The sequence below is a fragment of the Polypterus senegalus genome, chromosome 2 (genome assembly GCF_016835505.1).
Source record: "Polypterus senegalus isolate Bchr_013 chromosome 2, ASM1683550v1, whole genome shotgun sequence".
NCBI classification, from domain to species: Eukaryota; Metazoa; Chordata; class Cladistia; order Polypteriformes; family Polypteridae; genus Polypterus; species Polypterus senegalus.
This window is the reverse complement of record NC_053155.1, coordinates 279,745,869-279,760,680: the sequence shown is the minus strand read 5'-3', so window position 1 is coordinate 279,760,680 and position 14,812 is coordinate 279,745,869. Positions and strand designations below refer to the sequence as shown.

General features: G+C 37.5%; 1 protein-coding gene across 1 annotated transcript; it reads right to left on the bottom strand.

Moving 5' to 3' along the window:
- Positions 1-8,431: 8,431 nt before the first annotated feature.
- On the bottom strand, positions 8,432-9,379 carry LOC120524561 (olfactory receptor 52N2-like). Its single transcript, XM_039746393.1, has one exon. It carries the CDS (start codon positions 9,377-9,379, stop codon positions 8,432-8,434), a length of 948 nt encoding a protein of 315 aa, XP_039602327.1.
- Positions 9,380-14,812: the final 5,433 nt, after the last annotated feature.

The following is a 14,812-nucleotide window of genomic DNA, read 5'->3' as shown; positions in this document are numbered from 1 at the left end:
ATGGAATGATAAAGGAAATGGGTACCTGAACAATGTAAAGTAAGTCTAAAATACCTACACAATAACTATAATCGTAATAAATGAACAATAAAACAGCGGAGAAGCCGTGGATTAAATAAAAAGGCTGTAGTTATCAGCAGGGAGACGTGAATCCTGTGGCGAAGCAAGGAAGGGAATATAGAGACTGGAGTGACGGATGGCCTTATGTAGGCAGGCAGCCAACAACGTGGGAGGAGTTGGGATGGGGGACCAAATGCCGCCTCACACGGTGACTGAGCTGCAGGCTATGGACGCATATATGTACATAAGTAGGATTCAGTTAGCGTTGGGAACCCGCGTACCAAATTTCTTGAAGATGGGCCCATAAGTAACAAAGACTGTTGAAAAGTTCAATATGGCGGCTGACAGTGGCGTCATACCACCGAAATAAGTATGTACATTGGTTTCGGTTAGCGCAGGGAACCCACATACCAAAGTTCGTGAAGATGGGGCCATGAATAAGAAAGTTCAACATGGCGAACGTTGTTGACCGTTATGACCGTTATCTGTAAAATTTCGAAATAAAATCTGCTTAACTTTTGTAAGTAGGCAGTAAGTAATGAGCCTGCCAAATTTCAGCCTTCTAACTACACGGGAAGTTCGAGAATTAGTGACGTTTGCAAAAATTCAATATGGCGGCCGACAGTGGCGTCATACCACCGAAATAAGTACGTACATCGGTTTTGGTTAGCGCAGGGAAGCCACCTACCAAATTTCGTGAAGATGGGGTCAGCCTTCCACCTACACGGGAAGTTGGAAAATTAGTGACGTTGGAAAGTTAAATATGGCGGCCGACAGTGGCGTCATACCATCGAAATAAGTACGTACATCGGTTTTGGTTAGTGCAGGGAAGCCACCTACCAAATTTCGTGAAGATGGGGCCATAAATAAGAAAGTTCAACATGGCGGACGTTGTCGACTGTTATCGACTGTTATGACCGTTACGTGTACTTTTGTAAGTAAGCTGTAAGGAATAAGCCTGCCAAGTTTCAGCCTTCTACCTACACGGGAAGTTGGAGAATTAGTAGTGAGTGAGTGAGTGAGTCAGTGAGGGCTTTGCCTTTTATTAGTATAGATTCCTGATTCATGGTGTCAAGGTAGCTTCTTGCCTTACACCAAAGTGCTGCTGTGATAATCACTGGGTTTCTGTCACCATAAACTTTGTGAATTACATTTACCACTCAGCACAGGCAGGATAAAATGCGTACCTATGACCATTGTTCAGTTATTGTCACTTGATTACAAGCTACTTACTATCTTACTCTGTCCACCCACACACATGCATGATGGTAACTGTAGCAGCATGCTATTTCCTGCTTTCTTGCTTTAAACTCAGTGCTGCTGTGATGATCACAGGCTCCCTAAACTGAGTGGATTAAATTTACCCCTGAGCTCACGCATAATTTAAATGTATGACTTTTGTTCATTTCACCTCATTTAAATCTATACTATGCATAACCCTAATCTATCCCTCACCTACTGTCATAGGACGTCTGGAGAAGACCCGTGTATGCTGATACAGACCACACCAGACAATATCTTTTGAGTAATAATAAAATAATTTTGCCAAATACAGGCGTATATATTGAGAAATAGCTCAATACCTTTGCGAAATTCCACCCTACTTTTGTAAAATAACTCAATAATTATTCTGAAATAACACAATAATGAAAAACCTTCGAGAAATATAAAATTAAATTTAAACTTGTTATTTCACAATAACACACATCACATTGTTATTTTCAAAGGGTAGCTTAAGTGATTCCTTCTGTTTTCCTGATTTTGTACTAAGCAAAAGATTTTGATAGAACATATGCTAATATGAGGTAGGCTTCGGTCTTAATGACCATGATTCACTTGATAATATGAAATCCAAAGCACTCACGCTTTGTAGCACCAAGCAACTCCTGGTTTGCTCTTTATGGTTCACACAAGATCTTTGTTTACTTCCACATACGAATGCAATCTAAGAATGGATAGTTGACAACTCTACAGTTTATTGGCCAATTGTGAGTAAATGTTTCAACCTCATACAATTAAGTCTTCCACTTAGTGCTGTAAAGATCCATTCCAAATCCAACAAGTGTACTAATGAAAAAAAGTTGGTTCAGAAAATGGAAACAATTGCAATGAAATTCAAGGTGCCTGAGAGCAAAATCTGAAAAGGTTTAATTAGTATCCTATTATTTTAAAATGATAGCATAAACAGAATCACGGGATTTATTAAAGACATCAAATGTCAAGTCTATCATTAAACAATTTTTATTTTATCAGAACTTTATCAAGAATTAAGAAGCAGCACATTCAAAAAATACTTCTTGAAATGTTTTAAAGAAAGTTTTTTTTTTAACTTTACACTACTTTGTATTTTTTAAAACAGCTTTTGAACTTTCTAAAATCAGTAAGGAGCCATAAATGAAAAAAATCACAACACGCACTTTAAAAATTATTCCTTTATGACATTTTGGTTGCAAATGGCCTAAAATTATTTAACAATTATATATATATATATATATTTTCTATTTCTCAAACAGCAACAACAAAAAAAAAAAACATTCTTCCTCAGCCTTTACGTACTGTACATACAGTAGACTTTTTGATGTTTACAAATATTTACTCAAGTCACATAACTGGTATTCAAGATGATAACTAGTATTCTTTGTGTGCATTGATTCTGGATGTGCTGTATTTTTGTAAATCTGTGAGTCTGTAATATTTTGAAAAAAAAATGGTTTTGTTTGTTGCCTATGTTGTCCTAGATTGCATTGATGATGTTTAATTATCTTATCAAATCTGAATAAATATTTCTAGTTTATGTTTCTAGGGAGAAACATCAAACCAAGTTGGACAAAAATTAGTCAATAAAAGACCAAAAGACATCAAACAAGAAGGTACTGTCATGACAGCAGGAAGAACTTAGAAGAAGTCAACAAATTTGTCTACGTCATCAAGTGTAATTATCATCTCCATGACGATACAACAGAAAATTTTCATATGAAATGTCAAAATAGTCATGTTGTGTAGATCCAAACATTGAGAATGGAGAAGAGATAAATGTGAAGAAAATCCAGACCTTCACTGACTAGTGCATATAACATATTCTGCAGATTAAGTGGTGTACTTGCCAAGAAGGAAGGACCGGCATCCTGGCCAGGTTAAAGGAAGGATTCTTGTCCAGAAAAAGGCACCATCACCACCACTTTATATACCATATTCTATGTTTCACTAATTTAGCCAGTTGCCCTTCAAAGTTTTCCTTCACTCTCCATTGGAATGAGCCCCGTTCTTTTTATATAATCTAGCACCGCCTCCATCTTGCCTTCAACCATCTTGGTGCACCACTTCACCTGTTATTCTTCTGCTTCTTGCTCCTCATGCACAAACTACCTTAGTCTGTTTCTCCTCACCAAAACACTTATCACCTTCACACCAATTCTTTCTATTAACTCTGCATTTGTCCATGACATTCCATACATCCACCTGTTCTTTCTAGTTTTGCTTCATTTGTTCCTTTCATCAGCCTTACCTCACCCAGCCATTATAAATTTTACCATTCAATGCAAGAGACTCCTTTACAATTCAGCATAGGGGACAACTGCAGGAATGTCTTCTGTTGTACTTCTAAACCTGGCTATCACTGCTGTGTCAATAAGTCTGAATTTAATATATCACCTTTCCCTTTCTACAAAACGACTCAATTGCTAAAATCTAAATGTGCATATACTGCATCTACATTTTGCACCCCTCTCACCCTGTTTCTACAAACTATAAGGTCATATTGTTCTACCCTTCATATCACTACATCCTTCTGAAAACCCTTTTACATTGAGTTTCTGTCCACACCTTTACTATACATGCCCTTCAAACCCATCAATCACCCTGGTATTCTTGTGTTTACCTTGAGGCTTTCTGCTTCCAAACGAGCTTTCCATTTCAATATCTTCTCCTTCAGTTCTGCTTTACTTGTCCCATCAGATCAAGGTCAATGGCATACAAGAGCTCCAATTGCAATCCTTCATGCACTTCTTTGATTACTGCCACTATCACAAAATGCAGCAGACTCAGAACAAAACCCTGTTGAAGTCACATCTTCACCTCAGAATTTTAACTATGTCTTTCTGCTATCCTGACCATCACTCATGCATCCTCGTACATTAATAAGTGTGTGTTCATGTACTGTACCTTGTTTTATGCTAGCGTTCATTTCTCCACTAATTATTTTATAACAGTGGAGAATGTCATTATGTGCATGAAGTCTGTTTTATCAAGGCATGGTGATCCAGAGGATGTTTTTTACAAACAATAGTCCACAATTCTCAAATGCCATTTTCAAAAGCTTTGCAGAAACTGGGAGTTTGGTCGCATTACTTCCAGTCCTGATTTTCCACAATCAAATGGTCCAGCGAGAGTATTATTAAAAACCTAATGTGCCAAGCAAATGACTATTGAGGTTACTTTTATAAGGCTATTTTAGCATATTGCAGTACACTACTAGATCAGGCTTTCTTCTAAAGGGTAGACATACTTACTCCAGTCTGCCAGTAAAAGATGATTTTTGAGCTCAAGGAAATGTGAGAAAGTGAGACATTTCAAAGAACAATTAAAAGCTAAACAGTAGATATATTTTGTCTGAGGAACACATTTACCAGAGCTGTTTGAAGTGAGCAGACTAAGGTTCAAAGACAGCACAAACACATGGACACTACAAGGTACTGTCATAAAACAAGTGCAAGCAAGATCATACAAAATGCAAACAGAAGACGGTGCTTTCGTTTGGAAAACCATCAGTATCTTCTGAAAAACCCAACTGTTGGTGAAGAGAAAAATGTTTTGAAGAAAGATCCAGCTAACAGCATCAGGTGCCTCTGAGGAAATCTACTCATCAGAAGAAATTCCAGAAGGACTGATTGTTTCATATTAAAATTAGACTGACAGAATGATACATAAATATTTTTTGGTGTCATATGAAATACGGAACTTCAGAATGCTGTAAAATGTATTGATGCTAATTAAAGATATGACAATCTTTGAGTTTGTAACGAAAGATATAAAGATCGATGAGATGGATTTGTGAACATTAAAGCTATCAGTGAAGTGTGAGTTCATTCACATAGTAGAAGTCGTAGTATCAGTTAGAGGATGAATTAAAGAGTTTTTGCATATTGTGTGTTTATGACATTCAAGAGAAGTGTTGCTCTTTTCCAGCTAACTTATTGCTGAGTTGTTTGAACTCACACTAATAATAATACAATGCCTGCCTGTTTCATTTTCTAAACAAGCACCTCCACAAGTTGCAAAGAAAGTGGTGGCATAGTAGTCCAACATTCATGTGTGAACTTAACTGACATTATTATTATTATTGTTATTATTATGCAACTGCTTTTGATTCATGTATTTTATTTTTTGTGAATCTTCAGGCAAATGTCGAGGTGTAGGCAACAATTGAGTTAGTTTTGAAGCAATGAAACATAAAACCAATTCTTTGTCTTTAGGCTTCTTGGTGCCCATCTGCCCAGGTCCTGGTGCCTTAAGCACTCACCTGACTGACCATCTATCTATCTATCTATCTATCTATCTATCTATCTATCTATCTATCTATCTATCTATCTATCTATCTATCTATCTATCTATCTATCTATCATTAGCTGCTATAGAACACCTGATACACAATTTTATTAGGACCTTCTTCATCTCTCTCAACAAATTAACAGCTAAGTGTTCAGAGTTTAACTGTTGCCCATCTGTTCTCATCATTTCCATGCAGGGTACAGATAGTTTTAATGAATAATTGGTGTATTATTGGTGTGTTATTTAATTGCAAATGAAAATTCGTTTGATGAAATGCACACAGGTCAAAATAAATGATACGCTTTTACTATACCTTGAATTTATTAACAACAATCATAAAAATATTTTAGAAGAAAGATGGAAAGAAATCACTGATGTACACATAGTAGTATTTAGGCTGTTGAATGATAAAAGACAGAGACAGAACAATTACCATAAAAATACAACAAAAATAAAATAAGCATATATTCCAGTTCTATTTTATTACTCTCGTTTTTCTTTCACTTGGTACAGACGTTTCAATTTAAACGATAACAACGGTAAGAATCATAACCACACAACTCAACAGACTCACAATAATAAAATAAATATCATTAATACACGAAACTTAAATCACATTTCCAATAAGAAAAATAAATCTATGTTCTTAAAGTTTACAGATTGCTTCACAATCCTTTTCAAAAGCCTCCAAAAGATGTCATTTTATAGAACTTTTGTTCCAAATATATCCTCGCATTCACCAGACTAAGAAACATCTTGAGCAGCTCGCACTCCACATCTATACGGCAAAAAAGAGATCAAGATCAACGCACTTTGCTAATGCGAAGAAGCTATTAATAAAAATCCTAGGGGCTGACAAGTCCGTCACACAAGGCAGCAGCAACCCGGTCAGTCAGCACATTCAAAGTAAACCATATTAGCACGTGCTTGTTTTTTCATAGCAAATGCCATACTCTTGTGCCCATTTTAGTCCGATATCTACTGTATAGTGGCGTATTGTCGACTTAGCCCTATTGTCCCTTAATCTTGGTTTCTTTAATTCTGTAAATGTTTGGAGTCTCAATCCAAGGTTCATGCCATGCGCTCTGATACACACATAAGTAAAAACATTACAGCACGGCATTGTACACATATTACTACTGATACTTCGTTTTTTGACTCAGAAAGTGTAACATACGTTTCACTAAACCTTTGCATGATAACTCAAAACAAGATGTATGTAAAAGTCTTAATGTAAAAGCATCTTACTGCAAATTTGCTTCCTGGGCCACCAAACAGTACATCTCAGCAGTGGCGTAGCAAGGTGTGGTGGCACCCGGTGCGGAGTTTAAACTTGTCACCCCCATGTCCACCAAAATATAAAATGAAATTTATTGAGAAAGCAATTTTTTTTTTCAATTGGTTAAGTGAAGAGGGCATAATGTTAATTATTTTGTAAACAATTTTTTATGAATAAAAAAAGTAAAATGCCTTTTTATTAATAGGCCAGTTTAATGTACAATGTAAGAAATCTTTTTTCAAAGTGATAGTACCTAGTGCATAACTTTATTATTACTATAATACAATTTAATGAAAACTCAATTGTTTAAAGTTTCGTTCTCTAGGCTCTAATCCAACAAACTGCACTTTGACATGATACTTAGAATCTCTTCTTTCTAACTTTTTGTTCTGCAAATTTTGAAATTGCGTCATCAAAACCGATACCTTCAGCTACTCTTTTCAATTGACAAAATGGCTAAGCTAGAGAGTCGTGTTTAGTTCATAGTGGATCTGAGATAATTCTTAATTAGTTTGAGTTTCGAAAAACTTCTCTCACATGATGCAAACGAAACACGTAGAGTTAAGAAAAATCTTAATGCTAAAGTGAGATTGGGAACAGAGTCTAAAAGTTCATATTCAACCACAAACTCTGAGAATCTTAAGGAAGTCCAACCAAGAGACTCTTCTTTTGGAACTTTGGCGGCTTTTAGAAATCTTCTTAGGCGTGGAATTTCTGTAAGGATACCATCTACAGAAAGCTCATTATAATTTTCAACCAAAGTTTGTACAAACTTGGGAATATCAGTTTCCGTGCTTTCGATTAGATTGCTGGGCTCTAAGACTAAATATCATCTTGTTGCACAGAACGACTTGGGGCGATGATATATTTGTGGCAGGGATGAGACAATGAGTCACAGGACCGGTTGTTTGTTTACTTGAGCACCAGCACAGTTCAAAAGAAATAAGACAGAACACCCCCTCCCCTCACGCACCACACAATAATACTAAATCATTACAGCATCACATCGTTCACCCGCAATTTGCTGCAATTAGGGATTGTTAAAGCCCGTGTAAATTATTTGACATGTTATTTTATGTAACAAAAAGGCGCATTAATACAAAGCCGGCAATTTTTTGTCACACCCTCAGTGATGGTACCGGGTGCGCGCCGCACCCACCGCACCCGTCTTCCTCCGCCACTGCAAATCTCAGTCATTGAGCATCCGATACAGAAGCAGCGCTCCACAAAGTATGCTCTGCTATGGCCGTGTGCCGTTGCAGTATTGACAACGACCCTGCCTCATTGAATTATATTAAAGCGGATTTACTAACGAATACATTAAAACAGAGGAAAGCACTGGTGTACACTATGACATTCGGCTTATCTCAACTTCAAAATTTCCATAAACGTTAAGCAAACGAATGGAATTTTGAAATTTAATATGGTTATTAAAGTTTCGAGTATTCAGCTCCTAAAGAATCCGTTATGTTTCACACATTTCCGTTTTTCCTTATTACAGTATTATAATCATCCATGAGTGTCTATAGTTTTAAATAATTACTATTATTTTCGACTGATCGTTTTCCTAAGAAAACGTTTCATGAATCCTTCACGGATCTCCTTGGCTCTTATCGCATAAACAAATGGGTTTAATACCGACGGCATAATAAGATGGAAAATAGTTGTTAAGACAGTTGTCTGCTGAGACTGATTTTGTCCAAACCTGTTAATTAAAAATGTGGACAGAGAGCTTATGTAAATATACAAAATAACAATAAAATGAGGGCCACATGTACTGAAAGCCTTGACACGCGCTGCTTTGGATGCCAGATTTAATACAGCTCTAATAATCATGAAATAAGTAAATGAAATATACACAAGGTCCATACCAATTACCATGAAGGCAGCGAAAAGCCCGTAAATATTATTTAGTGTGATATCCGCACAGGACAGTTTCGCAACAGGAATGTGATCACAGTAGCACTGATGGACAACATTCGAGCAGTAAGGCAACCGTGACATCAGCACAGGGTACACTGCAGTTAAAATTATGCATCGAAGAAAAACCGCAAGTAGGATTTTAGCAATAGAGGCCGGCGTAAGGATGGAGGTGTAACGTAAAGGATTGCAGATGGCAACATAACGGTCATAAGCCATCGCAGCCAGTACACCAGATTCCAGTGCACACAGAAACAGAACGATGAACATCTGGAAAAAGCATGCATGAAAGGAAATAGTGGGGACATTAAACAAAACTATCTGTAGAATCTTAGGAATTGTGGATACACATAAACCGATGTCAATTATAGCCAAAACACAAAGGAAAATGTACATCGGCGTGTGGAGATTTTCCTCAAGCTTAATGACACATATTACTGTAATATTTCCTATAATGGCGAAAGAAAATATAATAATGAAGGCAAGGGAAAGCCAGTGATAGTAAACTTCTAATCCAGAGAAACCTTCCAAGAGAAAGTCGGGCGTTGAGAGTGATGTGTTGAACGACTGCATTCTTTTGTTTTCTGAAAAAAAAAGAAAATCTGAGAATAATATTATTTTAAGGGATAAACAAATTAATAGCATACTCGGCTACAAAAGACAAATCAAGTTTGAGTTTTTCATTCTCATCAGTTAGTCAACTTAAAAACTCACCAAGCGATCGCTTCTAAAATGCTTGAAGTTTGAGCACACGCACTGCTTTCGTTTCTAATATATTTGTTTAGCATTGCGTTCCCTTGGAATTTCAACAAATAATTGGAGATGGAGCTGGGACTCTTGGGCAAATGTTGTTGTTGTATATATGGTTTTATTATTACTGCTACTATTAAAAAGTAGGCGGGGTCATACAACAGCGCCAAACTTGTTACATCCTGGAACCGGTAAAGTGAAACCATGCACGTATTTAAACAGCATTTTCATGCACCATTTTCAGTACATAAGCAGGTTTTCTGTAGGATGGTACAATATAAAATGCATTTTACCCCAAATCAAAATGCTTGATCTACTGTACATGCATTTGTTTTTTTAATCAAACAGCTGGCCCCTTTGAACGGTGAGGTCTTCCATATTTAACCATCAGCTTAAGATATCAGTATTGCACAGGGAGTCACAGGAAGGTGAAAACACTGACCTAGAATGCAAAAATAAAGTGTTTTTCAAGAATATTTGAAAGTTAATAGCAAAGCCTCAGACACAGGGAAGGAGAGAGCTCCTCCTGACAGTGCTATATACATACCTAAATGTTCATTTGCTTTGAGTTTCATTATGGAACTTGGAAGACTAGAGTATTAAATGAAAATGTCGATATGATCTTTGAGCTAGTCGAACATTATTCTGAGCCCTATCAAATATTGACACTTGGGAGACTGATTAACAAGACAGTGACTTACGATACCTAGTGGCATAGTTGATAACTACACCAAACTCCTGTACAATCTAACAATTTTGTGAATTTTGGGGTATCCCCATCATCGAATATATGACACCATTACAACATTACAGTATATATAGCAGTACTGCAGAAAAACACAAATATATTATATAAACAATGTGTTAATGAAGAATTGCAGTCTGCAATATACAAAGTTCATCTTTATTAAGTATGCATAATTTAGGTTTAATGGAAGCTTATCAGGGAGGAAAGAAACTATTTATATAACAGTTGTTCTTCATTTTAGTGACCAGTAATATTTCTATGATGCTGATAAGTGAAAGAGATGGTAACCTAGGAGGGTATGGTCTTAAATTATATTACCTCACTTTCCTAATGGTTCCATACATGTTCGCAGTAGTTTCAACATATTAATTAATTGTAAATATCTTATTTTAGGTACTTTGCTCATTATGACATTGTTTAATTTTTAGCAGGACTAACACAGTGGTTCTCAAATGTTTTTAGGTGAAGGCCCCCCAAGAAGCTATTCTCTTCATGGTGCCCAACTAATATAATCCCAATGCTGCAAAGTAGAACAAGATCTGGGATTGTTGGTTATTGTTAATGGTAGTCACACAGTATGATATTGGATAGCAGTCGACCTATTAAACAAATTAAATGCTAAACCACGCCAGGCTATTCACACGTATGATCAAATGCTGTGTGATGTTTGTAGACCAGAGTGTCTCAACGTTTCTTTTGGAATACCTGTCATGTATTCAAAAGTAATATTTGTATGCATGCATTGCCGTTGTGTATGTGACTTTTGGAGAAGACATAAAAAATAAAGAAGCATTGTTTTCCATATATGAATTGGTGTCCTATCTATTGATTCAATTTAACTGTCCTAAGCTGGGGCAAGGCAAAGGACTGAATGTTGGCAACAAAGATTTTGCTAAATGGTTGTGTTTGGAGCTGAAACGTGACTTTAATTATTGTTCTTTCAAGATGAAAACATCTGTACCAAAATGCTGGGATCATGTTGGACAAGATGTCTAGAAATATAGTATCTAAGGACTAATTTTAACAGATAATGAATCGGAAATAACAAAAAAATAACAACAAACTTAAAAGCACTATGTGGGTCTGGATGTGGAAGATATATTTTCTATTTTCTACTGATAGATTACAACAGACCAGTAGCTGTGTTAAATTCTTATTTCATGCCCCTGGTGAACATGGCTTTTGCAAGGTAGGGTTTCTACTAGCTGACACAAAAGCAAGCTTAGAGTATTAAACAGTTTGTTACACAGCTCAGGCAAGCCGCTGAAGATTGTGGTTTCAAGGGCGATAGAAACAAACAAATCAGGGACAGAATGTTAAACAAGTGCACTTCAGAATATGTATGGAGGAAGTTGCTAGAAGAGGGCTCAAGGTTCATACTAACATTGTCACTTGAGATAGCAGAACAGCGTAAATGTGTGAAACTGCATGTGTGTTAATGGGGATTCAAAAAGAAAGAAAACTGGTACTTGGTGCAACTCTGTTGGTGAATAGTACCTAAGTCTGGCAAGGAGATTAGACTGTGTCTGGACATGAGGCCGGCAAATACAGCTATCACACATGAGTGATATCAGATCCTCACTGTCGATGAACTGCAGCAGGAAATGAAAGGCTCTACAGTTTTCAGCAAGCTGGACGTTAAATCACCAATTAGAATTGAACCCAGGATCAAGGGGTATCACAACATTTGCTGTGCACAATGGCACATACAGTTATAAAAGTTTGGTTTTTGGTGTGCCATCTGCAAGTGAGTAGTATCAACAGGAAACTTGCAGCAATCGCAGGAATTGAAGAGACTAAGAATATCTCTAATGACATTATTGTTCATGCCCCAAGTCAAGAGATCCATAATCAGAGACTACATGCTGTTTTCAAAAGACTGTGAAGTGTCTGACTTACATTGAATGGTGAAAAGTGCCAAACCAATATAGACAGACTGGTGTTTAAGGGTATGTTCCTGTCAGAGATAGGTATTGGTCCCATTGATAATCGGAAAGAGTTTGAGCTGTCCTGGAGACCAGGAACCAAATGAGGTGTCTAAGGCTTGAAATTTCCTGGGATTAGTGGATTATAGCAGTAGATTTATCACACTATTTTTCACCCTTTCAGGACAACTGAGAAAGTTAACAAGGAAAGATGTAAAGTTCAACTTTGCTTCTGAAGAGAAGGAAGCATTTCAGATATTAAAACAGAAATTGATAAATCAGGGACTCTTGTATATTTTAACAAATAAGCTCCCACCAAGGTAATAGCAGATGGTAGTCCAGCAGACATAGGAGCAGTGCTAGTGCAGAAACAGAATGGAGAAATGGTCCCCGCATGTTATGTGAGTCAAAGTCTTACCAAATGTGAGAGACGGTACTTGCAAACTGAACGAGAGGCATTGGCTCTAGTGTGGGCTTGCGAACAGCTTCATTCCAATGTTTATGGATGCAGATTTGACTTGGTCACGTATCACAAAGCCATTATAGGCAATTCATAGCCAGTAGCCAAAACTTAGTGTACGCATTGAGTGATGAGATTTGTGGCTGCGACCATATGATTTCCAGTAGTTCAAAATCTCAGAAACTATAATATTGCAGACCCTCTGTCTCTTCTAGTCAGACCAGACAGCAGAAGTACACATAACAACATGGAACAGAGGATTATGTAATGTTTGTGACAGTGAATAATACACCTCAAGCACTCACAACAAAAAAAACAGAGGAGGCATCAGCTATGGATGGTGAGCTGAGAAAAGTGAGGTGTGCTCTACAAAATGGCTGTTTTCACGAATGTAAATCATATGCCCAAGTAGCAGTGTGAGCTGTGTGCAATTGGTCAGTTACTGTTAAAATGGACAGGTATTGTATTATCTCTGTCACTTCAAGCTAGGGCTATAACCTGTGATTGATGGCCAGCTTCATATTCTGGTCCTCACCCCCAGGCCGCCAGGAGGAGCTCTCCGGAGAGCATGGACGGGTCCCGAATTCCAGCAGGGCCTCATGGACTATGTAGTTTTTATGCGCAGTCCTGCTGGATACCTTAGAGACCACTGGGATTCGCTGTCGGGAGGCTAGTAGACTCATTTGTGCACTATGACCCGGAAGTTCGTCACATGAAGAGCGACGGGTTTCCGGGGTGAAGAAAAAAGTACTATTTACCCTGACCCGAAAGGAGTAAGGACTTGTGGACTGTTGGCCAGAAACACTGCGGGAGCGGGAGCTGAGCTGGGTGGTAGGAGAGCAACGCGTCTGGGAGTGGAGGACTGTTGATTTAATATTGTAGTTATTATGTTTATTTGAGAGTATAGTGTGGAGTGGAGAGTGCTTAGTGCACATTATTATAATAATAAAAGAGTTATTGCACTTTTACCTAGTGTTTTGGCGTGGTACCTGAGGGTTCAAGGGAGCGCTAGCACCCACTATCTTCGACAAACCTTAACACATGAGGGAAGCCTATGTGTTTTGGGCACCAAGCAGCAATTGCGTAGTAAAGTGTGGTGGCCAGGTATGGACAAAGCTGCTGAAAAACATGTTAAATCATGTCATGGATGTCCACTGTTTGCAAGGCCAGACATGCCTGAACGTCTTAGGTCTACATTGCTCACTGAAGCACTCTGGCAACACCTTGCTGCTGATTTACTTGGTCCATTGCTAAATGGGCACTGTCAAACAGTCGACTCAACCTGAAACACAAAATGGGCAAGTAAAACCAGACCAAAACAGTGGCTTGGAAACCCCAATACAAGCATCAGTAATGCAGAAGACAAGACCTCACAGATAAGTTTAGTTTCCAGAAAGACTTTGTCATTAAGTAAATTCCTGTAAAGAAATGTTGAAAAAGGGAGAAAAAATACAAAGGAGAAGGGAAAGAAGAGGTGAAATTTTTTTGCTTTGAGTTGATGCCATGTTTTTGCCCAAGTAAAGGGGGTGTCATATTTTCAAATGTAATATTAGTACACATGCATTGGCATTGTGCTCATGTACGTTGGAGAAGACAGGAAAAATAAAAGAAGCATTGCATTCCAGTATGAATAAGTCTTGTCTATTGATTCAATTTCACAGTCCTAAGCTGGAGCAAAGCAAAGGACAGCACAATTCCCACTCCAGGAATTAAATGTTTTGAAATACCAACATTTTTTTGGTCTTAAATTAAGTACTGAACTCTTATTAGACACACACAACTAATGGTGATGTTTCTTCAATCCCCCATTGCTGATATTGTTTTTAATAACTGATGGTTTATTGTTAAGTGCATTTCTTTTAATGTAAGAATAGTGGTGACATTGGTACTGTTATGTGTTGACTAGTCTTGTGAGGAAGCTCTGGGTGTTCGCTTATTCCTGATTTTGTTTTATCATCCACAAGACCTTATAGATATGATGGAGGACAGCAGTTGTGATATTCTAAACATTGACTGAAAACCTGAAAGATTTGGAGGAACATATACTAAAGTACTGAACTTGCTACACGCACCTGAAAGCCCTGAAGCTACAGTGCAGTGTAATAGGTTGTCCTGAACTGGAT

Excerpts from the sequence above, each read along its gene's own strand:
- LOC120524561 (XM_039746393.1), bottom strand. The coding sequence starts at position 9,379 with ATGCAGTCGTTCAACACATCACTCTCAACGCCCGACTTTCTCTTGGAA.